The sequence below is a fragment of the Pipistrellus kuhlii genome, unplaced genomic scaffold (assembly GCF_014108245.1).
Source record: "Pipistrellus kuhlii isolate mPipKuh1 unplaced genomic scaffold, mPipKuh1.p scaffold_m20_p_35, whole genome shotgun sequence".
NCBI lineage: Eukaryota > Metazoa > Chordata > Mammalia > Chiroptera > Vespertilionidae > Pipistrellus > Pipistrellus kuhlii.
This window is the reverse complement of record NW_023425535.1, coordinates 5,575,522-5,602,808: the sequence shown is the minus strand read 5'-3', so window position 1 is coordinate 5,602,808 and position 27,287 is coordinate 5,575,522. Positions and strand designations below refer to the sequence as shown.

Genomic DNA, 27,287 nt, shown 5'->3' with positions numbered 1-27,287 from the left:
AGAGAGAGAGAGAAAGAGAGAGAGAGAGATATCAATTGGCTGCCTCCCATATGCTCCTTGACCCACAACCTAGGTATGTGTCCTGATGTATGGGATGACACTCCAAACAATGGAGCCACCTGGCCAGGCGTGCTCTTCCACATTTCCTTCTACAAGTGCGTAGAGATGAAAGGGCCATTTCTACAATTTGTTTTCTATTTGTTCTTTGCTGTGCTAGCATTTAGTCTGGGATGAATTAAGGTAACTGAATGCCCGCAGTTATGTATTAATCTCTATTTTCCTTTTCTTCCTTCTGACAGCATGATGGGAGTGGATCATTGCATGATATCCAGCTATCATTGCCATCTAGCCCGGAACCAGAAGATGGCCATCAACTATACAAGGTCATGCTGAATTTTTCAAAATTCTTTTTATTACTAAAATTAGACACCGACTGCACGAAATTCATGCATGGATCACTATTGGGATCGGGCCTAAACGGGCAGTCAGACATCCCTCTCACAATCCATGACTGCTGGCTTCCAACTGCTAGTCTGCCTGCCTGATTGTCCTTAACCACTCCCCTACCAGCCTGATCACCCTCTAACCACTCCTTTGCCAGCCTGATCAACACTTAACTACTCCCCTGCCAGCACGATTTTCCCTAACTGTCCTCCCCAACCAGCCTGGTTATCCCTGACTGCCCTCCCCTGCATGCCTGGTGGGCCCTAACTGTCCTCTCCTACAGGCCTGGTCCCTCCCAACTGCCCTCCCCTGCAGGGCTGGTCCCCCTCAACCATCCTCCCCTGCAGGCCTGGTCCCTCCTAACTGCCCTTTCCCTACAGGCCTGATCACCCTCAACTTCCCTCCTCTGCCAGCCATCTTGTGGTGGCCATGTTGTGTCCAAATGGGGGGTGGCCATCTTGTGTGTTGGAGTGATGTCAGTTTGCGTATTACCTCTTTGTTAGATAGGATTGGATTTTAGAACTTCATGCTGGGTTCCGCTGGTTGTTTCCCTGGTTTCAGCTGGGCTCATTCCTGCCTCTGCTCGCTGCCCGGGGCCTGTAGCTCCTCTCCCTATAGTCTTTCACCCAACAGGCCATCCCTGTTTTGTTCACTTGGTTGAAATATTAGGGGTCCTCATGGCAAGAGAAAGTGTCAGAAAAAGGCAATATAAGAACTCCGTTAGGCCTCCATTCCTCATGTCACTCCTTCAGATGTCACTGTTGACTGCTCCTCTGTGTTCTCCTCTCACATCCAGCGAATCACCAAAATCTTCTCATTTGATTTTATTCCTTTCCCTTCTCACCTCTGTTATCACTGTTGTGTGTCAGGTTTCTACTGGTCTGGAGTATTACATTTTGACAATAAGTTTCCTGGTCTAGTTTTGTTGTGGATGTTGTCAAGTATGTCTTCAAAACAGCTGTCAAAGACATCTCAACTGCAAATTCATGTGTCACTTCCTGGCTTAGGCCATACTTGATACTCATGGCCCTCTGATCTGGCCATTGCCTAGTAACTAACCACATTGCTCCCACCACAGCTTTTGTGCATGGCACCATTTGTAGTTCTCCAAATGTGCTGTGCTTGTCCTCATCTCTGTATTGTCTATAATGCTTAGCCTCTCTCACCCTAAAACCTGTCACACTCCTGTGTCTTCAGAATATTTTACTCATTCTTTTTTTTTTTTTTTTTAATATATTTTATTGATTTTTTTACAGAGAGGAAGGGAGAGAGATAGAGAGCTAGAAATGGTGATGAGAGAGAAACATCGACCAGCTGCCTCTTGCACACCCCCTACCGGGGATATGCCCGCAACCAATGTACATGCCCTTGACTGGAATCGAACCTGGGACCTTTCAGTCCGCAGACTGACGCTCTACCACTGAGCCAAACCGGTTTCGGCCATTTTACTCATTCTTTAAAGCTCTCCTGGAGCTAACCCATCCCCAGTTGCATTCTCCTTTGCTGATCTTTATGTGTAAAATCCTTAGAGCAGTGCCTGTCATATCGTGAGTGCTATGTATATGATGTTTATCAATGTTATTACTAATTGTATTTTGATTTCATTTTGGAGTCCTTTCCTCCATCAGTGGCAGAACTTAACACTGACTGAGTGATGGCTAACTAGTACTCCATCAAGTTGAATTTCAATTGTTCCCAATAGGACAGGTGTATATTTGTAAACTTTCAGATAATACCTTGTTGTAAGTTTTCTCATACATAGGACCATTTCTTTGGCATAGATTCCTAGAAATGTCAAAGACTGCAAGTATTTTTATGAATCTTGGATAACCATACATTTGTCTTTTGTAGTATCTTATAATTGCCATATTTTCCTGCAATCTTGTTAGTCACATTGGGTATTTTTCTCAAATTTAACACTTACAAAATAATATCTTTATTTTACATTCTTCACCAAGTTAAACAGAACATTTTGCCAGTGACATATACTGTGAGGACTGGCTCTTAGTCTTTTGGAGCCTAGAAAATGGTTTTATGTGTTTGAACAGGCTTTTACTGAACTGAGATATAAACCCTTTGTCATGTTTGCTTAGGTTTTCTCCAGCTTTTAACTTTGATGGTAATTGTATACATGCTTTAAAATTTTATGTAATTAAATATGGTTATTATTTTTAATAGCATCATTTGCCACATAGCTTAAAACATATCTTTCATTATCTGCAATCTGTCTTTTTTTGGTCTTGATTTATGAATTTTTCAAATTCCTAAACTCTTTATTTCAACTGGAAAGCTTTTCTATATATAACTAGAGGTCTGGTGCACAAAATTCATACACGGGGGTGGAGGGGGGCTGTCCCTCAGCCCAGCCTGCACCCTCTCCAATCTGGGACCCCTTGAGGGATGTCCACTGGGATCGGGCCTAAACAGGCAGTCAGACATCTCTCTGACAATGCAGGACTGCTGACTCCCAACTGCTCGCCTGCCTGCCTTTCTAATTTACCACTAACCACTATTGCCGGCCAGCCTGATCACCCCCTAACCACTCCCATGCCAGCCTGATTGATGTCTAACTGCTCCCCTGCCAGCCTGTTTGACCCCAACTTCCCTCCTCTGCAGGGTTGATAGCCTCCAACTGCCCTTCCTTGCAGGCCTGATCCCTCCCAACTACCCTCCCCTACTGGCTATCTTGTGGTGGCCATCTTGTGTCCACATGGGGGCAGCCTCTCTGACAACATGGGGGCAGCTATTGTGTGTTGGGGTGATGGTCAATCTGCATATTACTCTTTTATTAGATAGGATAAAGGCCTGTTGCATGGGTGGGGGTCAGTTGGTTTGCCCTGAAGGGCGTCCCGGATCAGGGTGAGGGTTCCCTTGGGGTGTGGGGCGGCCTGAGCAAGGGGCCTGTGGTGGTTTTCAGGCCAGCCACTCCCTCTCAGGACCCAAGCAGAGGCCCTGGTATCAAAAATTTATTTACCTTCTACAATTGAAACTTTGTAGCCTGGAGTGGAGCCAAGCCTTCTGCTTGCTCCATGTCTGCCGCCATTTCTGTTTGGATTTGTTTATCTTCTATAATTGAAACTTTGTAGCTTTGAGTGGAGGGCAGGAGGAAAGCTTGGCTTTCTCCGTTGCCTAGGACACCCAAGCCTCCTTCCTGCTCTCTGTGGCTTAGCCATCTTGGTTGAGTTTATTTGCATACTTGTTCTGATTGGCTGGTGGGTGTGGTTTGTGGGTGTAGCAGAGTGGTGGTTATTTTGCATATTACTCTTTTACTAGGTAAGATTAGGTAGGATAAAGAGTTTTCCAATTTCAGTATACATAACAGAATTTTATTTATTTTTTGTTAATATTAGTAGAGGGCCATTTCATGAAATTTGTCCCTAGGTCTGGCCCTCAATCAGTGCTTATTGGGGCCTTCCTTCCCCTAGTTGCCAGCTGCTAGCTGGGGCCTTCCTCCATTCTGCACTGCTCCCTGGTGGTCATAGTGAGCAGTAGATCTCCTGGCCATTCGAATTCCTGAGGGGACAATTTGCATATTAGCCTTTTATTATATAGGATTTTTTTTAAGATAGGGGCCTAGCCAGTTTGGCTCAGTGTAGGTCTGCAGACCAAAAAGTCCCAGTTCGTTTCCGGTCACTTACCTTGGTTACAGGCTCCTCCCAGACCCCAGCCCTGGTCAGGACTCATGCAGGAGGCAACCAATTGATGTGTTTCTCTCACATTGATATTTCTCTCTGTCTTTCCCTCTCTGCCACTCTCGCTAAAAATCATTGGAAAAATATCCTTCGGTGAGGATTAAAAACAAACAAACAAACAAAAAAGAAATGTGATAGGGAATAAACACATGATTTCTCTCCTCTCTCTGCCAGATCAAAGAAATTCCAGTTTGCTCAGTTGACAAAAGTCAGAGACCAAGGAAGCTCTTGCTTAATCTCCTCACACCCCTTACCAAATTGCTACCCTGTTTCCCCGAAAATAAGACAGTGTCTTATATTATTTTTTGCTCCCAAAGATGCGCTAGATCTTATTTTCAGGGGATGTCTTATTTTTCCATGCACTAGGTCTTATTTTTGGAGGATGTCTTATTTTCGGGGAAACACAGGTATTTCGTCTCTTACCCAGCTCCATAGAAAGAGCCCTCTATTCACTTGTTCAAATCAAAAATGTAAAATTATTCTTACTTTTTTTCTTTTCCCTCAGACAATTGCAACCAATCCATTAATAAACCTTATGAGTTCTACCTCAAAAAGCTATCGCTCAGATATTCTTTCCTCTTCATATATCACATTTCTTTTGTAGATTTCAGAAATAGCTTCATACAGATCATTCGCTTGCTTTCTTAGTCTTTTCTACTCTCTACATAAAATGCCAAAGACCTCAGAGTGACCTTTAAAAAAATGCAAGTAGCCGAAACCGGTTTGGCTCAGTGGTAGAGCATCGGTCTGTGGACTGAAAGGGCCCAGGTTCGATTCCGGTCAAGGGCATGTACCTTGGTTGCGGGCACATCCCCAATAGGGGGTGTGCAAGAGGCAGCTGGTCTATGTTTCTCTCTCATCGATGTTTCTGGCTCTCTATCTCTCTCCCTTCTTCTCTGTAAAAAAATCAATAAAATATATATTTTTTAAAAAATGCAAGTAAATAATGCCTCTGCTTGGAATCTACCCAAACGTTCCCTTGCATGTGGCTCAAACCCAAACGTTTCATTATGGTAAAAACTTTCTATGTGGCTTGCTTCCTACTTACATAACAGCATTTTAACAAATAATTTCTCCTTCATTGTAATGCTTACTTGCTATGTTAAAGTCTTTGTAAAATATCCTTTTCTGATCTCTTGCTAAAGAAACTGCAAGTCTTTTTGTTCCTAACAGATCTGAAGGAGTTGGCATACCTTTGCTCAGTAACAATACATCCTAATTATTTGCTTACATGTTTTTCTCGCTGGAAACAGAATAGCATTATTCATACTGTGTGTGTGTGTGTGTGTAAGACATATATATCTTACTGAAGAAGTAGTGCAAGCAAGGATGTATATTCTAGTATCCTTGCTTGCACTACTTCTTCAGTGTGTATTTCTGGGTAATTGAATAGTAGTAAACAAAATAGACTAGCTATAGGGTAATGATACTTTATATTTAAAAATATAACAGGATTCTGGCTTAAGTTGATAATAGATTTCCATTTAATACTATTAAGAATTTCTTATTAAGTTGACTCAAGCAGTTTTCAGAAAAGTGGCTTCTCAAAAAATAATCTTTTTAAAAATATTTTTTATTATTTTTAGAGAAATGATAAGAGAAAGAGAAACATCCATGTGAGAGTGAAACATTGACCGGCTGCCTCCTGCACAACTCCTACTTAGGACCGAGCCTGCATACTGGGCATGTGCCTTGATCAGTAATCGAACTGGAAACCTTTTGGTGCACAGGGTTATGCCCAGCCAACAGCCACACTGGCCAGGGCTCTGCTGATTTTGGAACCAGCTATGAAATGACTCTTCCTTTCAATACCGTTCCCTCTGCTGCTTGTGCCCTTCGTTTTCAGTGACAGGCACATCTAATACATCCCTTAAAACTTAGCTGGACTGTTTGTATGTGACTTGTACCATATGGCCTGTGTCCCAGTGTTTTATTCTGTAAAATGGAGATAATAGTACCTGCCTCAGGGTTGTAGTCAGGATAAAATGTGTTGATACCTGAAAGTACTTAGTTCTTGGCCCCTGTTGAGTACTCATGAATGTTAGCTGTTGCTGCTATTTTTCATTTTTTACACATCAAATTCCATTAGAATATGAATTCATAGAACACTAAAATGTGTTTTTTGTGTTCTTTTTATAAGCTAATAGCTGGAATATTTAAGAACAATTTTTACCTTGAATAAGTGAATCATTGCTCAATCTTGATTTAATTTTTCTCATTAGAGTATTTTAAATGTCATTAAATACTTCATGTTAAATATTTTTGTAATGTTTCAGAATGAAGATTTATTAATTGAAATAAAACAACTTAAAGAGGAAATAAAGAAAAAAGATGAAAAAATCCAACTATTAGAACATCAGCTTGTAAGTATTATAGTACAGTATGTGAAGTGAAGACTTTTTAAACTGGGCAATATAAAACTATAGTCAGAATTTAAACTTGACTTTATTTTTGGCTTTCAAAGTTGCACTTTTATGTTATTTTTAGATGATGTGCACTCTAAAAGTATGTGGTTCAACTTACAGTCTAAATAGTAAACATTCAAGGTGAAAAGAAAATCTTTGTCCGTTCATTTTCAGTGGCCTTATGTTTTGGGGTTTTTAAATTCACCGATTTGCAATCATTTTATCAGTAAAGGGTAAATGCCTTTCCTTAATGTGTTTTTAAAGAAGTGAGTACTGGTGAGCTGAGAACAAGGAGTTTTCTCTCTGTGGTAGCAGAAGGACACTGGGTATCAGACTCTATACCCATATGGCTGTCTGTTGGAGACCGTGAAGAGTGTCCTAAGGAAGTGGTTCTCCTCCGTGGGTGATGCTGAGGAGAATCTTTATAATTGTATAGTGGTTACAGATCCAAACATGAAAATACATACACTGTCTCCAAATTAAATATAATTTAGTTTCTAATAATATAAAAGGCCAGGATAACAAGAACATGATGGCATAAAAATACCAACAAGCCAAGAAAGATCTTTGTTGGAAATGAAAAACATATTACTAAAAACTAGGTTTTCCTAATTATGGAAAACTCAAGTACTTGCCAATTCTTACTCTTCATCTGATAGCACACACACACAGAGACGAACTTATTTCCAGAATTGCACTAGAGTAGAGAGAATAAGTCATATATGCTTGGCTTAAGATGAATGGTTTATATTATCTTTCCTTCTTTACACACCTCCTATATATGTGAAAAGTCCTATTGGAGTGAATACCTAGAGATTCTTAAGTTGACTCTTAAATTGAATGACATGGGATTAAACTGTATGGGTCCACTTATACACAGTTTGTTTTTTCAGTAAATTCATACAGTATTGTAAGTGTATTTTCCTTATGATTTTCTTAACATTTGCTTTTCTGGAGCTTTATTATAAGAATATAGTATATATCCATTCATCTGATATCAACCAAAGACTTGTATGCTTATAATGCATAACCCATGGATACAGACAATAGGGTGGTGAAGGCCTGGGTGGGGTGGCAGTGGTCTAGAAGAGGTCGATGGGGGAAAAAGGGACATGTGTAATACTTAAAATAATGAAGATTAAAAAAAAAAAAAGAATACAGTATATATAATACTTATAACATACAAAATATGTGTTAATCAATTATTATAGCTCTGATCAACAGAAGGCTGTAAGTAAACCTTTGGGGGAATCAAAAGTTATATGCAGATTTTCAACTGCCAGGAGGTTGACACACCTAAATTCTACATTCTGTAATAGTCAATTATATATTGAACTAGAGGTCTGGTGCACGAAATTCGTGCACGAGGGCGGGAGGTGTATATAACCCTCAGCCCAGCCTGCACCCTCTCCAATCTGGGATCCCTCTCACAACCCAGGACTTCTGGCTCCCAACCAATCAGTCTGCCTGCCTGATTCCCCCTAACCGCTTCTGCCTGCCTGCCTGATCACCCACCAGCCACTCCCCTGCCAGTCTGATCGACATCTAACTGCTCTCCTGCCTGCCTGATTGCCCCTAATTGCCATCCACTGCTGGCCTGGTCACCTTTAACTTCCCCCACTTGCCAGCCTGGCTGCCCCTAATTGCCCTTCCCTGTTGGCCTGGTTGCCCCCAATTGCCTTTCCCTTCAGGCCTGGTACCCCCCCAACAGCCCTCTCCTGCAGGCCTGGTCCCCGCCAACTGCCCACCCCTGCAGGCCTGGTTGCCCCCAACTGTCCTCCCTTGCCAGCCTGGTCACCCCTAACTGCCCTCCCCTGCAGGCCTGGTCACCCCTAACTTCCCTCCCCTGCAAGACATCTTGTGTCCACATGGGGCAACCATCTTTGACCACATGAGGATGACCATATTATGTGTTGGAGTGATGGTCAATTTGCTTATTACCCTTTTATTACATAGGATTTTGTTTCAATGACCATCTCATTTCTTAGGAATTGGAAATATGTCTGTACTACAAGAAATGGAAAATATCACTACTTACAGATATCTTTTTGTTTTAATTAGATTTTATTTTATAAATGGAAATTGGAATGACCCAATTGCAATTAAGATAAACTTTGAATATTGTTAATTGGGCCACGCCAGCACAGCCAAGGGTTCAGCGAGCCTGAGGAAGGGCGGTGAAGGATGGAGAAAAAAGACAGACAAAGATAATAAGCTGGGTCTAAGTGGATCTTCTGTGCCTGGCTGAGGCCACAGAACAGATCCAGACTGCAAAGGTGAGGCTTTATTTATAATCAGGGACAAACAAGGTAACTTACAATGTTCTTGTAAGTTTCACTTGTTTTGGCAGCACTTGCTGCCCCCTCACAGCCCATTAGCTACCCAGGAAAGATCTAGGGAGCAGTCACAAGATCAAGCTTAATTATACTTAGAGGACTGTGCCCGCCAATCTGGGACTTCTTTGCGACTTTGCCAGCATGTCAGTCCGAGGCTTAACTCTATAACCACTCCCTACAAGTAATTATTTTTGAAGTATAAGCTTATAATTTTAGCTTGTGCAATAATCAAGAATTTGCTATATAGGTATCCCTACAAGAAAGTATATTTACCTCTATTGGAGTTATTTAACAAATAATAAGGTTATATTCCAACTTCCCACTAAAGAAAATTTTTTCATTATCAGTCTTTTTATTTTTTAAAAAAATTGGTATTTATTTGAAAGACCAAAGTTTACACAATAGACACATTACTTTGTGTGTGTAAGTGACTCAGTAAATATGCTTGAGGAGAATCATATGTAGAGAATGCATTTGTGACCTGAGATGCCCGAATAGGTCTTGTCAAAGGGCAGAGACCCTTCAGCTTCCCAATCCAATGAATTCAGCACATCCTTACAGGAGCTTGAAAGCACTGGGCATGTGAAAAGACAAGCTTATTTGTGGGCTGGCATATTTAATATCCAGTAGAATCCAATCAAAAGTGAATTTAAGGAATTGTACTGCAGTTGTTGTAGTAGCATCATAGTTTAGGGAAATATTTAAAATCTTACAATTGTATTCTTTAGATACTATATATTATTATATATATTCTACATCTATATATATAGTACTGTATCTATATATGTAAAGTCAGGTAGTGTGTTTTATGCATAATAAAAGAGATTTCCAACGGTAATTTAAACTATTCAAAATTGTAAGTTGACTCTAGAATCCAATCTCTGAATAAGACAGGAGACTACCTAATAGATCTTGATGTTTGCCCTTTTATTTTTACCCCCTAAGAGAGATCCTGATTACTTTGTTTGTCCACGCATAGGGATGTGAAAAATTATACCAGTATAAAAATTTGTGTTTTTGTCCAGGCAACACGGTGTAACTGCCACCAAAAATCTAAAGAAGAAAAATGCACATATGTCGATAAATATACCCAAACCTCCTGGAGAAGAATTCCTGTAAGTAATTAACCCCTCTTCTTGTCATTTACTGTTTCGATGTTTTGTTCACCTTTTTTACTCTGATCTCTAACATTGTGAATCGGCCATGGTGGTTAATTTTTTTTAAGTTGTCTTTTTCTTGTCTCGTAGGTGTGTATGTGCTTTCTAAGCTTGTCTTGTGTGTCTTACATAAGTGAATGTGCATTTAATAGCTTTTCCATTCTGCATATTGCAACCCATTTTATTTGAGTGTCTAGTCTTCTCTTACTGCCTAGTATATTTATGAGTATTATTTCCCCATACCCTTAAAGAAAGAGAAGTCCAAAACGCAGCCTTCCTTTTAGCAGCAAATGACTCTGAAAATATATAATGCCATGTATTCTTTTTGTTGTTGTTGTTGAAATTTTTCAAATAGATTTTATTATTAGAATTTCTCAAATGTTGAGGCTGTTAGGAAGTATAAATGAATTAGGAAATAGGCAGTAAAGGTTATGTTTTAGACATGGTTAGGTAATAGTTTGTAGAAAATAACCATGCAATCTTTTCTTCGTTGTTTTGCAAGGTTACATCTCAAAACATAGTTAGTACTAAAATACACTGACCATAATTTAACCTGAGTTTTTTTTAAATTTAGTTCAGGTTGTCTGAGCCAGAGTCATCAGATGGCCACAATCCTTATCCTATGGCATATGCTACAAGTAGCTACTTCTTGTTAAGAGAAAGTGTAGTAACCCAGCCTTGACTCTTCTTTTGCCTTATTTTGGCAGTGAAATCCTAGTAGCACAAATGAACAAGAACCCATATATATATACACTATTAGGTCTAGTAATAATTAATGTCGTTTTCTAATACTTTTTTAAATCGAATTTATTTAAACAATACAACAAAATTTAATCAACAATATAGTTGCCGTTGTTTTCTACTACTTGTGCCCAACGCTCAGGAAGCATTTTAATTCCTCTGTTGTAAAATTCTTGTGATTTTGATGCAAAAAATCAGTCAATGCATTTTTGAGGCATTCTTCATTATTAAATTTTTTTCCAAGAAGAAAGTTTTGCAAAGAACGAAACAAATGGTAATCGGAAGGGGCAATATCAGGAGAATATGCAGGTTGAGGGAGAACTTCCCATTCCAACTGGCACAGTTTTTCAGCAGTGATTCTTGCAGTATGCGGTCGTGCGTTATCGTGGTGAAGAATTACGCCCTTCCGATTAATCAGCGCGGGTTCTTTTTCTCTTAAAGCTTGGGCTAACCTTTCCAATTGGGCACTATACACTGCACTTGTAATGGTTTGGTTAGATGGTAAAAGTTCATAATGAAGAATTCCTTTAAAATTCTACCAAACACACAACATCACTTTTTTCGCATGCAAGTCAGGTTTTGGCGTGGGCTGAGGAGCCTCATTTTTGTCCAACCATTGAGGCCGCCTTTTCAGATTAACATACAACACCCACTCTTCATCTCCGGTAACAATTTGCTCTAAAAACGGCAAACGGTTTTGACGAGAGAGGAGCGAACTGCAAATTGTGACTCTTTGATTACGGTTGTTGTCAGTCAACTCATGAGGAACCCATTTTCCAAACTTTTGGACTTTGCCAAGTGCACGCAATTGATTGGAAATTGTTTTTTGTGAACACTTTAAAGTTGTCGCAAGCTCTTGTTGGGTAATTTGAGGATTTTGCACCAAAAGAGCTTGAAGAGCTTCTTGATCAAAATTGGACACGGCCTCGACCACTCTTGTCATCTAACGAAAAATTTCCCTCGCGAAATTTCTCAAACCAACGTTGGCATTTTCTGGCGCTAACTGCATCTTGACCAAGAGCACTACAGATGTTTTTTGCAGCCTCACTTGCTTTTCTTCCTAATTGAAACTCGTAAAGCATGCAGTGCCGAATATGCTCTTCATCCGCCATCTTCTTAGCCCTAGTTTTGCCACAAAAACCAAACCAAACACAAACTTTTTCAAGCAAAACTTGTTAATTGCACTTCACACGTTCTGTAGATACCACGTGTTTGAAGGTTATGTCAATACAAGTCAACGCCAAGCAAGATTTTAAACTAATGTTTAAAAACGACATTAATTATTACTAGACCCGATACCTAATAGATCTTGATGTTTGCCCTTTTATTTTTACCCCCTAAGAGAGATCCTGATTACTTTATATATAAAGAGCCAGGGTCCATAATGACCAAGGCTCGACCGAACACTGACTGCAGAGGGGGCTGTGAATTAGGCCCAGAGAGAGGCCTGCAGGGAGAGAGGCAGGGTCTGATCCTCAGCATCTCTGGTAGCTGTTGATCAGCCTTTGTCTCTCTCTTTCTCTCCCAGTGTTGGCAGCAGCCATGTCTCTGTTTCTCTCCTGGCCTCCTTAGGGGCTGCTGATCAGCCCCAGCTCTTTGATCAGGCTCAGAGATAAGCCTGGAGATCCTGACTGGCATAGAAACCTAACACACCTAACAAACCCAGACTTCATGCTTCCTTGTTGTCCTTTATTGTAGGAGTCACCTGGCTGACTACCTTTGTTTTATAGGGAAGGGAGATTAAATGGCATAGTCAAGGCTCCTAATTAACCAGTGGCTGAAATAGTACTATTGACTTCAGACTGCTGACTTTTTAGTCCAGGGTTCCTTCCCCGCAAAGCACACTGAGGTGCCTGAACTGAGAGGGGGTCACAGATTGAAATGGGAGATACATATATAGAGTTGGGCAAAGTTAAGGACATGATATTGGCAGGAACACAGACATGATTAGAGAAATAGTTGAAAATAATGTTAAAGTTCATTTAAGGATAGAATTTAAAAATATACCTAGGAATTACTGGGAAAGTAATTGCATTTATTTAAAGGAATAGTTACATATATTTATTTAATCAATTTAGTGTTAACAATTAAATATTAATATTAAATATTGAGTTTATTCCCTGATTTTTATTTTCTTTGGATGTTGATGGATTCATCTTATATAATAAAAGCCTAATATGCTAAGTGTCCAATCATCCGGTCATCTGTTCAACCAATCAAAGTGTAATATGTTAATGATATGCTAAGGCTGCTTAACCGCTCACTATTGATGTGCACTGACCACTGGGGGGCAGTTGACCATTCGACCAGTCTCTATGACATGCACTGACCACCAGGGGACAGACACTTCGACTGGTAGGTTAGCTTGTTGCTGGGGTCCGGCCGATCGGGACTGAGCAAGATGGTCCAGATACACCCTGGAGCCTTCCCTCAGTCCCTCCCCAGCTGGTTAACCTCCCACCTCCCTCCCCACCCCTCATTGTACAATACAGTGGTGGGGTCTCTTGGCCTGGCCTGTGCTCTCTTGCAGTCTGGGACCCCTTGGGAGATGTTGGAGAACTGGTTTCGGCCTGATGCCACAGGCCAGGCCAAGGGACCCCACTGATGCACAAATTCGTGTACCAGACCTCTAGTTTAAAATAAATTATTTTGGAGACCATTTACTGTAATAACAAAGGTTTTCTTTTTTCTTTTAAAATTTACACTTGATTCTTTTTTAGCAAGAACCCAACATATTTAAATAAGATGTTGATGACAGGGATGGAGAGATTCAGTGGGACTCTTTGGCAACATCTAGTTTGTCAGGTGGTGATTTGGGGAACCAAAGCCTGTTATATTAAAAATATTTACCAAGTTTAGTGTAGGTTGTGTTGTCTTTTTAAATCTGGCTAAGCTTTTGGGAAGATTGAAAGTAATAATCTGAGTACTTGCTCTTCACCACTCCCTGCAATATCTTGGGACATTAAATGCCCTTTTTGAGACTCCCCCAGTTAGTTGAGGGTTATTTGATGAGTCTCAGAGATTTGTGAGGCACATGTCAGCATTTCCAGTGAACATTTCCTGGAATAAGAGGAAGAAACCTGGCTGCAAGGGAAGGCAGAGGATGGTGGAGGAGAAAGCTTCTGCCTATAATACTTGGGAGTGGCTATTTAGGATGTGGAAAGAAATAGAAAAAAATAGATATTGCAGGCAGAGCCTTTCAGAAGAAGGAGAGTGGAGGGCCACTACCAGCAGCAGAGCAATGAAATGTGACTGTGTTGGGCCCAACATATGTTCTCATAAATATTTCCCTAAGAATTTTGGTATCACCTAATAGCTGCAAGTAAATTTTTAATTTCGAGAACCAACAGGAATATGAGGAAGAAATAAGGTATTAGAACAAGGAAAGGAAGGAAAGCAGATATCCACATACTCACTTACAGATATTTGTGCGCCCACTCTATTCTGGCACTGTCCTCATCTGAGAGTGTAAGATGAAAAGGGTGCACACAGGCCCAGGCCTCAAGATGCTTACAGACCTCTAGTGTGCCATGAATGGTGTTCCTCTCATTCTCTTCCTACCTTTGAAGAAAATGGGACCAAGAAGTAAGTTGTGCAACTTGGATACAGCAGTCTTAGGCCAAAGCAGGTTTTCTCCCTTGGAGGTAACACCTTAGTTGCCTTCCTTTGAGGGGCAGCACAGTGGGAAGGGCACAGGAAACAGAGGAGAAGGATCTGAGCTCCAGGAAGGAGGGCTCAGGCTTGGTCCAGTTAGAGGCCACGATGACAACGACTTCCTGAGACACAGCTTCCCAGGTGTATGTTCTGTGGTAGGGTTTTAGCATTCCATTGCTAAAATTTTATCTTGGAGATAAAATGAAATGTTAGGTATTTTGTTTTATTTTTAAATCTTTATTGTTGAAAGTATACTTTCTATAGTTTGGTGCATACACATTCAGCATTGCTATGTCTGCTTGGAATTTTATTGACCATGCATGTAATTAGATCATGATTTTTTTCTTCTTTAAAATGTTTTTTATTGATTTCAGAGAACAAGGGAGAGGGAGAGAGAGAGAAACATCGGTGATGAAAGAGAATCGTTGATTGGCTACTTCCTGCGTGCCGCCTCCCCACTGGGGATGGAGCCCACAACCCAGGCATGTGGCCTTGACCAGAATTAACCTGGGACCTTTCAGTTCACAGGCCAGCAGATCGGCTAGGACAGATCATGATTTTTTTCATCCAATCTGCTAATCTGCCTTTTTAAAAATACATATATATGTATATTTTTATTGATTTCAGAGAGAAAGGGAGAGGGAGAGAGAGGTAGAAACATCAATGATGAGAGAGAACATTGATTGGCTGCCTCCTGCATGCCTCCCACTGGGGATCAAGCCTGCAGCCTAGGTACATGTCCCCACTAGGAATTGAACCTCCTGGTTCATAGGTTGATACTTAACCACTTTGCCACACCAGCCAGACCCAATCTGCCTTTTAATTGATGTCTATACTTCCTTTGTATTTAATGTAATAATTTTTGTTAGGGCTTCGGTCTACCATTTTATTTTTTTTTCCTTTCTCCTTTTCTCTTTTTTTGCCTTTTTGTTTGTTACTTATACCTTTTTTTAGAATTGCATTTTGATTTATAGTTAGTGTTTTAAGTGTATCTTTTTATGGAAATGTTATTGTTAGCCTAAGTGTTGTTATATGTCAAAAGTTCATAAAGAACAATAATAAAAGCAATAAGCCGAAACTGGTTTGGCTCAGTGGATAGAGTGTCAGCCTGTGGCCTGAAAGGTCCTGGGTTCGATTCCGGTCAAGGGCATGTACCTTGGTTGCGGGCACATCCCCAGTAGGGGGTGTGCAAGAGGCAGCTGATCGATGATTCTCTCTCATTGATGTTTCTAACTCTCTATCCCTCTCTCTTCCTCTCTGTAAAAAAATCAATAAAATATATTAAAAACAACAACAACAATAATAATAATAATAATAATAATAAAACCAATGAATCCCCAAAATAGTAATTAGTAAAAGTTGACGATGCTAACATCAAAAAGACAATTTGCAACCTGGGAGCATTCAAACTAAAACATGGAATGAAGTTCAGAGGTATCCTATATAATAAAAGGCTAATATGCAAATTGACCAAACAGCAGAATGACCGGTTGCTATGACACACACTGACCACAAGGGGGTAGACGCTCAACGCAGGAGCTGCCCTTTGGTGGTCAATGCATTCCCACAAGGGGAGCACCACTCAGCCAGAAGCCAGGCTCATGGCTGGTGAGTGCAGAAGTGGTGGTGGGAGCCTCTCCCGCCTCCACAGCAATGCTAAGGAGCATCAAGCCCAGCGGTAAGAAGCAGCAAGCAGGCGGGCAGTAAGGAGTAAGGGGTCACGGACTGCAAGAGGGTGCAAGCCAAACTGAGGGACGTCTCCCCCCTCCAAGTGCATAAATTTTGTGCACTAGGCCTCTAATATTATTATAAAGTATTGATAGTTTATATAGTGAGAAAATAGTGCCTGTTTATTCTCCACAATGATGAGTTATATTCGAATTTTCAGTGGTTACCTTATATCAACCTTGAGAAATAGTTCAAGTTTTAGTTACAATTTCTAGGGCATAAGCAAGAAATGACCCAGGTCAAGCTATTCGTGCAAAATAATCTAAATTAAACTGTGTTTATAACACTAAACTGGTTTTCTCTGCTCAGTTAATTTTTAAGGCTGGTCTCCATTTGTTCTGTTTTGTTTTATTTTAATAATGTATTTATATTTATGTATGGGAACTAAGTATGGAAACATTATTTTCCTTTCAGTCCCTTCCTTTCCCCCATTTTTAAGTATTTTAAACATTTGCTATACTTTCCTTAAGATCCATGGAAGACAGTGTGAGAGCCAGGTGAGTGGGCTGGGCTGGGTCCATGGTGTTGTGCAGTGTGTATTTACTAGCAGCACTTTGAAGGTGCAGGTTTTCCTGGAGACCTTTTTGCTTTTGCTTTTGTCTGTGTCCCTTGGCATTTCTGGGTGCTGGCTTCTCCGTCACCTAATGCAGGACACACTAGGCCAAAAGAAAACCCAGGAATTATCTACCATGTTTCTCCTCAGATTTAAGGGTCCCTGACTGGTCTGTCTTCTTAGCATCACCCTTCAAAATTGTGTGTTTGTTTTATCCTATATGATAAAAAGGTAATATGAAATTGACTGTCACTCCAACACACAAGATGGCTTCCCCCATGTGGTCAAAGATGGCCGCTACAAGATGGCCTACAGAGTAGGGCAGTTAGGGCTTACCGGGATGGCAGAGGAGGGCAAATGGAGGTGACCAGGCCTGCAGGGGAGGGGAGAGGAGGGGAAGACCCAGGCCTGCATGGGAGGGCAGCTGGGGGTGATCAGGCCTGCAGGGGAGGACAGTTAATGGCAACCAGGCTGGCAAGGAAGGGCAGTTAGGGGTGACGAGGCCAGCAGGGGAGGGCAGTTAGGGGTGACCAGGTCAGCAAGGGAAGAAAGTTAGGGGTGACCAGGCCAATAGGAGAGGGTTATGGGGGCAATCAGGCTGGCAGGGGAGTAGTTAGAGGGTGATCAGGCTGGCAGACATTCCTCGAGGGGTCCCAGTTTGAAGAGGATGCAGGCTGGGCTGAGGGACATCCCCCTCCCTAGAGTGTACGAATTTTCATGCACTGGGCCTCTAGTATATAATTTCCAAGGTTGTTTGCTATACGTGGCAGGAGAAAATGTCTATCTGTTTCATCCTGTGCTGGTACTGCAATGCCTCTTCTACTAAATTTTATTCACCATATGATTCTACTCTGTGAGTTACTTATCAAGAAGCTATAGTTCACACCAAGAAACGTAACAAAGCTATTATTCTAAAGGTAGTTATGTGCACTAGAAGAATAAGAAAAATGTTTTATCAACATAATGAACAGAGGGAGAAAAATGCCCTGAGACAAGCATCCGCCAAGAAATGCAGGTGTGTATAAACTAGGGGGTTGGCTACTGTAAGTAGGAGAGGGAAAAGCTTTCGAAAATGTGTTTGAAATGTAGGGAAGTAGCCTCTCAGAAATCCTGACTTGGTGGTCTTGGTGGGGTCAAGATGGATTGTCATGTTTTTGTTTTTTAAAGATTCTTTACTGCTTGCAGTATGTGTCCAAGCCTGATGGAAGTTACAGTTTCATCTCTAGATAAACATAGTAACTTACTTTAATTTCATTTAAATTGACACAGTTATTTAGAGTCTGCTGGGGCTGTTAGGCAGAGGGGGTGAACATTTAGCATAGCTACTGTGTTAGGAGGGACAACTTAGTCTAAAGTTGATTGTTTGAAATACCCTATAAAGAGAGTTAGAAATGAAGGGATAGCAGTGATTCTGGATGAGTGAAAACAGGGCAGATATTTGAGTAGCTGAATTACAAGAACTGAAGTTAGGAAGGAGCCATTCTGCCCTAGTCTGTCCAGGCAGCTGTCACACACCGCCGTGGGCTGGTGTCTGATAAACAAGAGAAGCTCCTTCCGGCAGCTCTGGAGGCTGGCATCTCTGTCACACCAGCAGCTCAGTGTCTGTGTGGCCACTTCCTGGTTCTCCGACAGGAGCTCCTGGCGTTTCCTGTTCTAAGAGCGCAGGTCCCAGGTGAGGGCTCCCCTGTGGCCTCACCTTCAAAACATCACATGGGGAATAGGTTTCAACACTGGAGATTTTAGGAGGCACAAATATCATCTGCAGCACATCCCAAGCCTGCATCTCACAAGTGAAGAAACCGAGGCTCGCAGAGGAGCTGACTTTCTCCAGGGGGAGGGTTTAGGGAAGAGCCAGGAGCAGCGCGGCCCCGGGCCTCCGGGACTTGTTCTGCAGGCTCCAGAGAACCTGCTTCTGGGAGGCCTGTCTGCTGCCGAGCTTCTGTCCAAAAGCCCTGCCTGCAAGAGCCGCTCCAGTGAGGGGCAGACGTCCCCGGTGAAACCCATCGGAAGCGGGGAGGAACCAAAACAATTATGAGAGCAGAATAGAGTTTTATCAGTATCATCTATGGAGAGTTCCTGGGGTCATCGCTCTATTAGGTATTTTCTAAGCTATTTTCAGAAACATCTATGGTAAATTAGTGAAGAAAGTGTAATAATTTTTTTTAAATGGATCTTTATTTACTAGGATATTCTAAAGGCCATTAATTCTACTTAGTAACTTATAGCTGGCTTCCTCCCCCCAGCCCCTTCTTCAGCATAGAAAATGGATCTTTTGTAAAAAATAGTGGATCACTTATGTATTGTAGAAGGGAGCAATGTAGAATCGCCCTGAAATAGAATCTGATTTTACTGAACTGTGCCAGGAATGTTACTGATACAGAGGGACAAACAAATTGTTATGCGGATCAGTGTTCTTGAGATTTGTCAACACCAGTCAACTACGTTAGTAATCTCCTAATTACACCGTTTCTGTCAGACTAGTTGGTCTGAAACATTGTGCACACTTTCTTTGGCAGATTGAGCTGGGTATGACGTATAGGCTCCTTTTCCTGGTGATGGTGTTTGAATAGTTTTGTTTATTGCTATGCTTCAGTCAGGGAGGAGGCAAGGAAGAGGAAGACCTGAGACCCCTCTGGGTCTGTTGCCGGCAATGGCTGGGTCCGGGCTGCCGGTCACTACTGAAGCCAATTAAGCAGAGACACAGAGCCTGTGTGAGCATTTATTCCATTCCTGCCACATCATGGGCGAGCAGCTCCATGGGGCTGGCGATTCTGGTTTCTCACAAAGTAGTTCGTCTTCCATGAGAATAGGCAGCTCCAAACGGGGACGGCTGCACTTCCAGGTGAGCCCAGGGCCAGAATGGGACTGCCAGCCAGGTTAGCATGTGCCTTCTCTGATCAGAATGAAACAGTCATGGCCACTACTCCTTATAGTTCTAGCTGGCTCCCCAGCATTCTGTTTCTGCCCTGTCAGTTCTACTTGTGTGGCATTGAGCAAATTCTTTTTTGAAGACTCAGTTTTATCTGAAAAGTGAAGAAACTTAAGTAAATGACATTCAGATGTATTTTATTTTTGACAATCTCTATTAAAAATAAAACTAAGGAACCACAGGTCATTCAAATTAAGTAGCTGCATGTCAAATGCTTGGGTGTAGTTATTCTCACAGCATCCTCAGTCTTCTTAATGCTGCGTTGGTTCTGCTGTCTTTAGCTAATGGTCTTTATCTACTAATCCTCTGAAAGCATATAACGTAAAAAGAAGTACAAATTTTTGTGAGGTAATTTTTTTATTGCTTGATTGATAATTGATGTTTTGTTTCTGTTTAACACCTACAGTTTATCTCCCCTTTTAAATGCTTTCATTTTTTGCAAGACTGGAATATGCTATTTTAAAAAGGGATATATGAAGATAAACGTAATGTGTGTCAAAGAATATTTTATTTTTTGTGTGTTAAATACAAATATTAGAAGAAAATAATTTTTATTAAAATACATGAAAAGCAAATCAGCTGGAAATTGTGTGTTTTTTAATAATTTGAGCTGCCTATATTTAAAAAGTGAAATCTGTCTTCTCATAAATACTATTGTGTTATTTTTTAAAGTATGACTGGTTTCTCTATTTTTCAGTTCCCTTTTTTATTATGCCTCCCTACCCCATCTCTCTCCACACAGGGTGGGTATTCTGCTCCCTCCTTCTCTCCTTGGCAGGGCTCCTTCCAGGGGACCCCACGGACTGTGCCACCGCACCGCAGACAGAGTGAGTCTGTGCCTCTCACTCCTCTCCCACCCACCTCCCTCCCGGAATTTCCCTCTGCATGCTCTGCCCCTCCCAGCACCGCCCTGCTGCTCAGCGGCCTGCAGGCGTGTGCTAAGCCAGCACTGCCTGGGCTCTCCTCTCTTACCCGCCCTTGTCCTTCCACTGCATGGAAATAGACTTCTACTTAGAGCCTGCAGAAAATATCTGACTCCTTTTTATTCTAAAGCTGTAACACCTCCTGCCAGTGGCCCTAACCCTGCCACCTTCACCTGTCTCCAGTGCATTGTTCTTTTTCATGGCCTTGATCTATGTGAATAAAAATTGTTTTTACCTAGTTATGTTTAAGATGTCCACAATCCAAACAGTGTGTCACTGCCAAGCACATGTCTGAGGATTCCATGTGGAACTCAGTGACTCCGAGTGTTCTGGGGGAACTTATGCTATTAGTAGTGATATAATGAACAGATGCATACCGGTTGGGAACAGGCTGACATCGCACATTTCTTTAAGCATTTCCTAATCAAAAGGCTGTGACTACTTTTCACTGTCTTCTAAAAGAAAAATTTTTAAATCAATTTTCAAGGGTGGTTTTTAATAATTAACATGTCCTTTTAACTTATCAGCTGCTTACAAGTACAAAAGAAATGGCTTTTGAATGTGCATGGTTTACTAACATTTCTAATGTGACTTAAAAAGATTTATTTACATTAAATCTGCTTTCCACAACATTGTATATTATTTTTTATTATGTACTTAAGTATATCTGGTAAGTGGGTTATATTTTATCTTTTTTGAAAAGTCACCCAAAAAAACTAATGTTAATGAAAAAGAGATATAAATATTGTTAGTCACTTTCATGAGAATAGGCAGCTCCACAGATTTATCCTGATTTGTGATTCAGATCCATTTTTTCATAAATTATTCTTATCGATGTGATGTATTGAAGGTCCAAAAGGGAGCAATTTTAAGCAATTAAAAATGTGATTTATGATTTATTAAAATAAAATTTTATTTTTTTAATTAATCAAAATTATTAGATATCAACATGACTTTGAGACGACAATGTTGAAGTTTATTTTTTGGCTTGTTTTAAAGATAAATAGCATAGAGAGTTTGTATAGATTTTTATATCAAGTATTTAGTAGCAAGTGACTTTGTTTAGTGGCTGCAACAAGAGGAATTTTTCCTCCTCCTTCCTTTTCCATCTCCTACCATCTTCGTAAACCCTCCTTTTTTGCATCTCCTATCTTCAAGTTAGTTGCTTTCTTTTCTTCTCTGTTTAAAGATTTTTTGCTCATAAGGAATTATTCTAAGTTGCTAGTGAACTACTCTGAATTTCAAGTGCAGCTACAAGTGAGAATATGTTTTGGGCCTGTAGCAATAAGCAGCATGGGTGAGGGCTGACCTCCAGTTACTTGTGACTGAATTACTGAAGCCTGCCTTTGGCCTCGTTCCTGTCTCCCACCACGCCTCCCGTTCTCCTTCCCCTCAGTAGCTGCGATGGGAATGAAGTTTAATTATTCTGTATTGCTAATAGATTTTAAAAAACAAACAACAACAAAAAAACATGTTTCTCGGAAACATCCACGTCACTAGTTTCTTATCTGTACAGCTTTAGGATTTCCTGTCCCTCCATTTGCAAACGCTTCTCCCGCCTTCCCTTTGGGTGTTGAGTTGTCATTTTCATTCCCAGCTGTGAAGGAGCACTTGTTAGTACCAAGCCCTGTCTTTCTAGCTTAGGGGTGTCGAACTCAATCAGAGAAGGAGCCAAAATCTAAAATCCAGCCTAAATCGCGGGCCGAATGGTTTACTGAACAGTCATAAACTGTCATTGTGATGGAAACGCAGCGGCGTGCAGTGATGACAGCGCGGTGCGGGCCACATTGCAAGGCCTGGCGGGACGGATTTGGCCCGCGGGCCTTGTGTTTGACACATGTGTTCTAGCTGTTCTAGAACAAGCCTCCTTCTCTGTAGCGCCAGGTGAGCGAAATAAAGCGCGGGCTGTCCGCACTTGGGCTGTGAGCTGCCCAGGGAGAGGGCCTGTGCCCGGCGTCCTTCCCAGCCGGTGCAGTGCGAGAACTGGCCCTGGGCTTGACCGTGAGACTTGGAGGACCTCGTTTGTGGAAAGTGACGACTGAACTTTTCTTAGCTTTCAGAGAGCTGAACTTGAAATGTTTCTTTTGAGAAGAAATAGGCTCTATCCTAGTACACAATTTTGAGTTTACTCTGAGAACAGCTGTAGCAGTTAAACAATAAAATCATCATTTTTATTTTTTAATGATAAATTATAGAGAAAGAAAAGGGTATGTAATTATGGAAGCAAATACAGTGTTTTTTTCAGAATTTTTTTCCTACACCACACATATTCAGTGAAGTTAATATGTGATTCCTAGTGCGGATTGATTTGGGAGAATTCTGTAAGTGATGCTCGATGGTTGAGAGTGTTCACCTACATTATAATGTTTCATTAATACATTCTTCCTGACGCCCTCCTAAGTATCAGCTAAGTGAACTGCCTTTAATTCTAAATGTAGAAGCGGGTAGGATTGGCTGTTAGTCACCAGGCAATCTGTTTAGCTCTTTTTAATGGATAGCAACAGTAGACTTTGCCTGGCAGAGCGGCTCAGTTGGCTGAGTGTGGCCCTGGGCGCTGAAAGGCTGCCAGTTTGGCTCCTGGTCAGGCGCATACCTGGGCTACCTGGGTGGCAGTTGATCCCCAGCCTGGAGGGCGAGTGATTGATGCTTCTCTCTCACGTCAATGTATTTCTCAATTTCTCTCTCTCTCCCACCTAGCCCCTCTCAATAAGCTTACCATAGCATGAGGCTTTACAAATAAATAAATAAGTGAACAAATAGTAGACCTTCGAGCATAAAAAGATAGCCTGGTCACCATATGCAGAGTGACACAACTCACGTTGACAGGGAGTGTTTAGTTTTGGTCACTCAGGAAGCTGCCCTGGCCAGGGTACGCTTAGCCAAGCTTAAGAATAATTCTGGAGAAATGGAGATAAAAGGAAAATCCTAGTCTTCAAGTATTTTTTTCTTTCTCGGGACATTTTGACTTAATATTCCTTTTCTCTGGTGTTTCACTAGTCTCGGTGAGGATGTCTGACCTCCCCTCTCCGATGAGAGCTTTCTCTGGGCAGCAGAAGCATCTCCCGTGGGGTCCTCCCTGCCCCTCAGGGCACCGCGCGTTGGTCCCCATTGACTCGCTGGCATCGGGCGGCGCTCGGAGTCCCAGCTGCGGGGCCATCCACAGCACGCCCCCGCGGGCGAGGCTAACAAACCATTCCTGAGGCCGCAGGCTCCGAGCAGCGCTTCTTCCTGTGGGTCCTCACAGGTTGAGAACCGCAGGCAAGGTCGCCTAAGACCATCAGAAAACACAGACATTTACATTACGATTCATAACAGGAGCAAAATCACAGTTATGAATTAGCAACGGAAATAATGTTATGGTTGGGTCACCACCACAGGAGGGACTGTGTCGGAGGGCGGAGAGCACGGCGCTAGGACGGGAGCCGCTGCCTTCAGCCTTCAGGCAGGGCCCGTGCGGGGGACCGCGCCCAGCACTCAGCACTGTGTGCGCAGCAGACCCTCAGATAAAAGATGCCCGGAGTAGGCCTTCCTCGCAGGGCATGTGACACTCAATTTTCTTCTCAATTTTTGTTTTGCTTAGTTTCACATAGTGTCATTATGTGAAATTTCTTACATACTAGTATTTCTTGAAAACATCATTTTAATGGCTTCATGGCATTACATTATCATGTGGATATACTCTATTTAATAGTTTCCTGTTGCTGGGCATTTGTATTGTCTCCATTTTTCCTACCTATAGAGACACTGCTGCAATGCATGCCATTCTCGCGTGTGAATCAGTGTCAGCATCTCTGTGCTTTAGCAGGTTTCCAGGCGATGGTAACGAGGCTGCCTCTGCAGGCACTGGTGTGCTGTTGAGGGGGCGCTAACCGGCTCAGGCAGGGTGGCCTCACCCCGCAGCTAGCCTCACACAGGGAAGTGCATCGTTTCCGTGCTGTAAGAGAAGTGAGCTTAGGAGTGACTTACGTTTTCCAGTGAAAGGGACTCTAGGGTAACTCAGTAAAAACAGGACAGTTGCATTTTACAGTGAGCTACTTTTTGAAGGCGGTTACTGTTGAATATAGTTCTTTGTTCATTTTTGCAGCTAATTCAAGTGTAGTATTGCTTAATTGATTAGAAATGTGCCTAAAACTCATGTTCCAGGAGACTGTCCTCTAAGCTTAGGCGGAAGTGCGTTTTTCTCTCCACACCTTGCAATCAGAAAAGCCAGTGGCACCGTCCGGGCCTGTGCCCCTGCCCGGGGCCCCTGCTCCGGGGAGGTCCGTGCGCGGGGTCAGACCAGGGGATGGTGCTGCTGTGAAGTTAGTTTTTTTTCCGAACCACTTTGCATTTCAAAACTAGATACGATGGTACTGTGTCTTAGAGAGAGGAAAATTAAGTATCTTATACTGATTGTGCCTGTGTAGTAAATGCTTACTTAGTTCACTATTATTCACTGATAGGTTTATTTGGGGGGGCTATTTTTTTAATTTTATCTTTTTATTGAGTTTATTGGGGTGGTCAAAATTATACAGGTTTTACGTGCACAGTTCTACAACAGATCATCTACACACTGAAGCAGTTAACTGATCAACTTGGAAGAGCCAATGATTTATTTTAGAGTTAGTTTATCATTTATAAGTCAGGTGTCCTTTCTAAGCTCTCTGAGAGTGCGGGCACCATTGTGAGCCCTGAGGAGAGAGCAGCAGTCCTGTTTCCTCGAGGCCCGGAGGCGGGCAGCGGCTGAGTGATTGTAGAGCGGAACTCATTCCCCCTGCAGCGCCTGCCCTCATCTTCAGGGGAGACCGTTAGAGACCTTCAGGGGATGCCTGAAACCAGGGTGGTACCGAACCCTATGTATACACTATTTTTCTTTCTGCACACACACCTTTCAACTTAAAGTGGACACACTCTGTGGTTTCTCTCGGGCATATTTGAATTGCCAGCATCATTATCTTGTGCTATGGAGTATTAGTAAGTAAACTGAGGGTGGCTTGACCATGAGCTCTGTGGGGCTGTGCACACGGGTCCAGGGCTCCTAAGTTACTACGGCAGGTGGCACACATAGCGTGGATCTGAGTGGACTTAGGGTGGTTTACACCCCGTGGGTCTCCAGAGTGAGATTTCATCAGACCTCTCAGAACAGCACGCAGCTGAAAACTTAGGAATTGCTTATTCCTGGTATTTTCCATTCATGTTTTCAGACCATTGGCTGATGACACGTATCTGAGACCGTAGGTTCCTGACACTGTAAACAAGGGGGACTGTGGTTATACCAGGGACTCGGTTGTGTCTCCATCTCTACAGTGATGTGTGAGCCTCACTTACCGTTGAGAATATTATATTTAAGACATACACAAAGATCAGATTATGCTTTTATCAGTCTTTAATGCAGCAGCAGTCATAAAAGTAAACGAACAAATATTGAATTGTGTTAAGTTTATAATGTGGAAGACTGAAATTATTAAAAAATAATTTCTATTTTCTTTGTAAGGGATTACATGTAGCTAAACCTTTTTAGATCTTTGAAGTATGAATATTAAATTATTTGGAAAAATTCTTCAAGTGTTTTCTTTTAAGTATGAGAACTTTTATAGACGCTGTTCTGTGGATATAAATATTTACTTGTGATAACTTGCAAAAAAATATAACACTTGAGCAAGAGAGTATAAATCTATTAAAATGTTTTCATTTCATACAAACACGTTAAGAATGCCTAGAAAAAAACAGAGGCAGAGCAGATACAGCTGGCTACTACAAGCCAGGCAGTTCCTTAGTGGTGTATGTGCTCTGACACCATTGTCCTGTCTTTTCTTGTCTCTGCTCTCCCATACGCCTTTGGCAAGGAGTTGAGAAGTTAGTCCATTACTTCTCTGACAAAGCGTGGTACAGTACAATTTCAGATTTTTCCTACCACCTTCCTCATAGTCACTCTTTTGTTTTTGCTTTCCCCCCCAGTTTGCATGTTGCATGTCAGAGCCTGCATGAAATTACAAGCATGTTAAAGATGGCACCATTTCCATCTTTCTTTAAACTTTTCAAATGTATTTAATAATAATAATAAACTTGTATGTGTTAAGAAAATAATATTAAGTAATTTCTGTTTTCTATTATGCAATAACATTATGACACTTGAGAACTTTTCCTACTTTCTGCCTTACAGACTTTGACGTCTTTTTACTCTTATCGGGACTTGATATAGCTAGCTGCCATTTTATTATTATTGGTGACTTTAGGATGTTTACCGAAACTAGTATGAGTATTATTTCTTATGTTAATGCTAAAAATCTTGGAATTAGTACAAACGGTGAGGGTGAAGTTCTTAGTGATGAGTGCTGATTTATCTGTCCTGGATTCAGTGTATGTTTTCAAGTGGGTCACCACTTTCCCCAGAAACACTGCTCCGCAGTGTGGCCTGAGTGTGCGAATTGTCCTGTGTGCTATAGATCAGCTAAGAAAGAAATGGGACATTAGTCAGTACCTGAATGTTGGAATATGCCTGTTGAGTTTTTAAAATAATCCTCTGGCTTTGTTGCATATTCTAAAAGTCTGTGAACTCATTGGAATTACCCAAATAGTACAAATAATAAAGTTTTAGCCCTGCATTTTAAATTCTCTATGGGTACAAATTCCTGTTTTGCCATTTGATAAAGTGTGTGAATTTGGACATGTTACTTAAGTTTATTTAACTTCAGCTTACTTATTTACCAAAAGAAAACATTATCTTTCACCTAGGGGTCTTGTGA

The 27,287-nt window shown here is 41.6% G+C and overlaps 1 protein-coding gene across 20 annotated transcripts in view; it reads left to right on the top strand.

The window, feature by feature from the left end:
* Window positions 1-27,287, top strand: part of CCSER2 (coiled-coil serine rich protein 2) — a 153,434-nt gene that overhangs the window by 116,957 nt on the left and 9,190 nt on the right. For 7 of the 20 annotated variants that reach the window (XR_004992058.2, XM_036461177.2, XM_036461174.2 and 4 more), the window contains 3 exons: window positions 300-383; window positions 6,413-6,499; window positions 9,903-9,992. The exons of 1 other annotated variant lie outside the window; for it this stretch is intronic. Coding sequence is in view for 18 of the 19 variants with exons in the window: in XM_036461177.2 (XP_036317070.1) it covers window positions 300-383; window positions 6,413-6,499; window positions 9,903-9,992 (261 nt within the window). In the remaining variant the exon portion in view is untranslated. Of the gene's footprint in view, window positions 1-299; window positions 384-6,412; window positions 6,500-9,902; window positions 9,993-20,381; window positions 20,467-26,387; window positions 26,428-27,287 lie in introns of those variants that run through there. 12 more of the 20 variants (XM_036461178.2, XM_036461187.2, XM_036461183.2 and 9 more) reach the window with 11 other exon arrangements.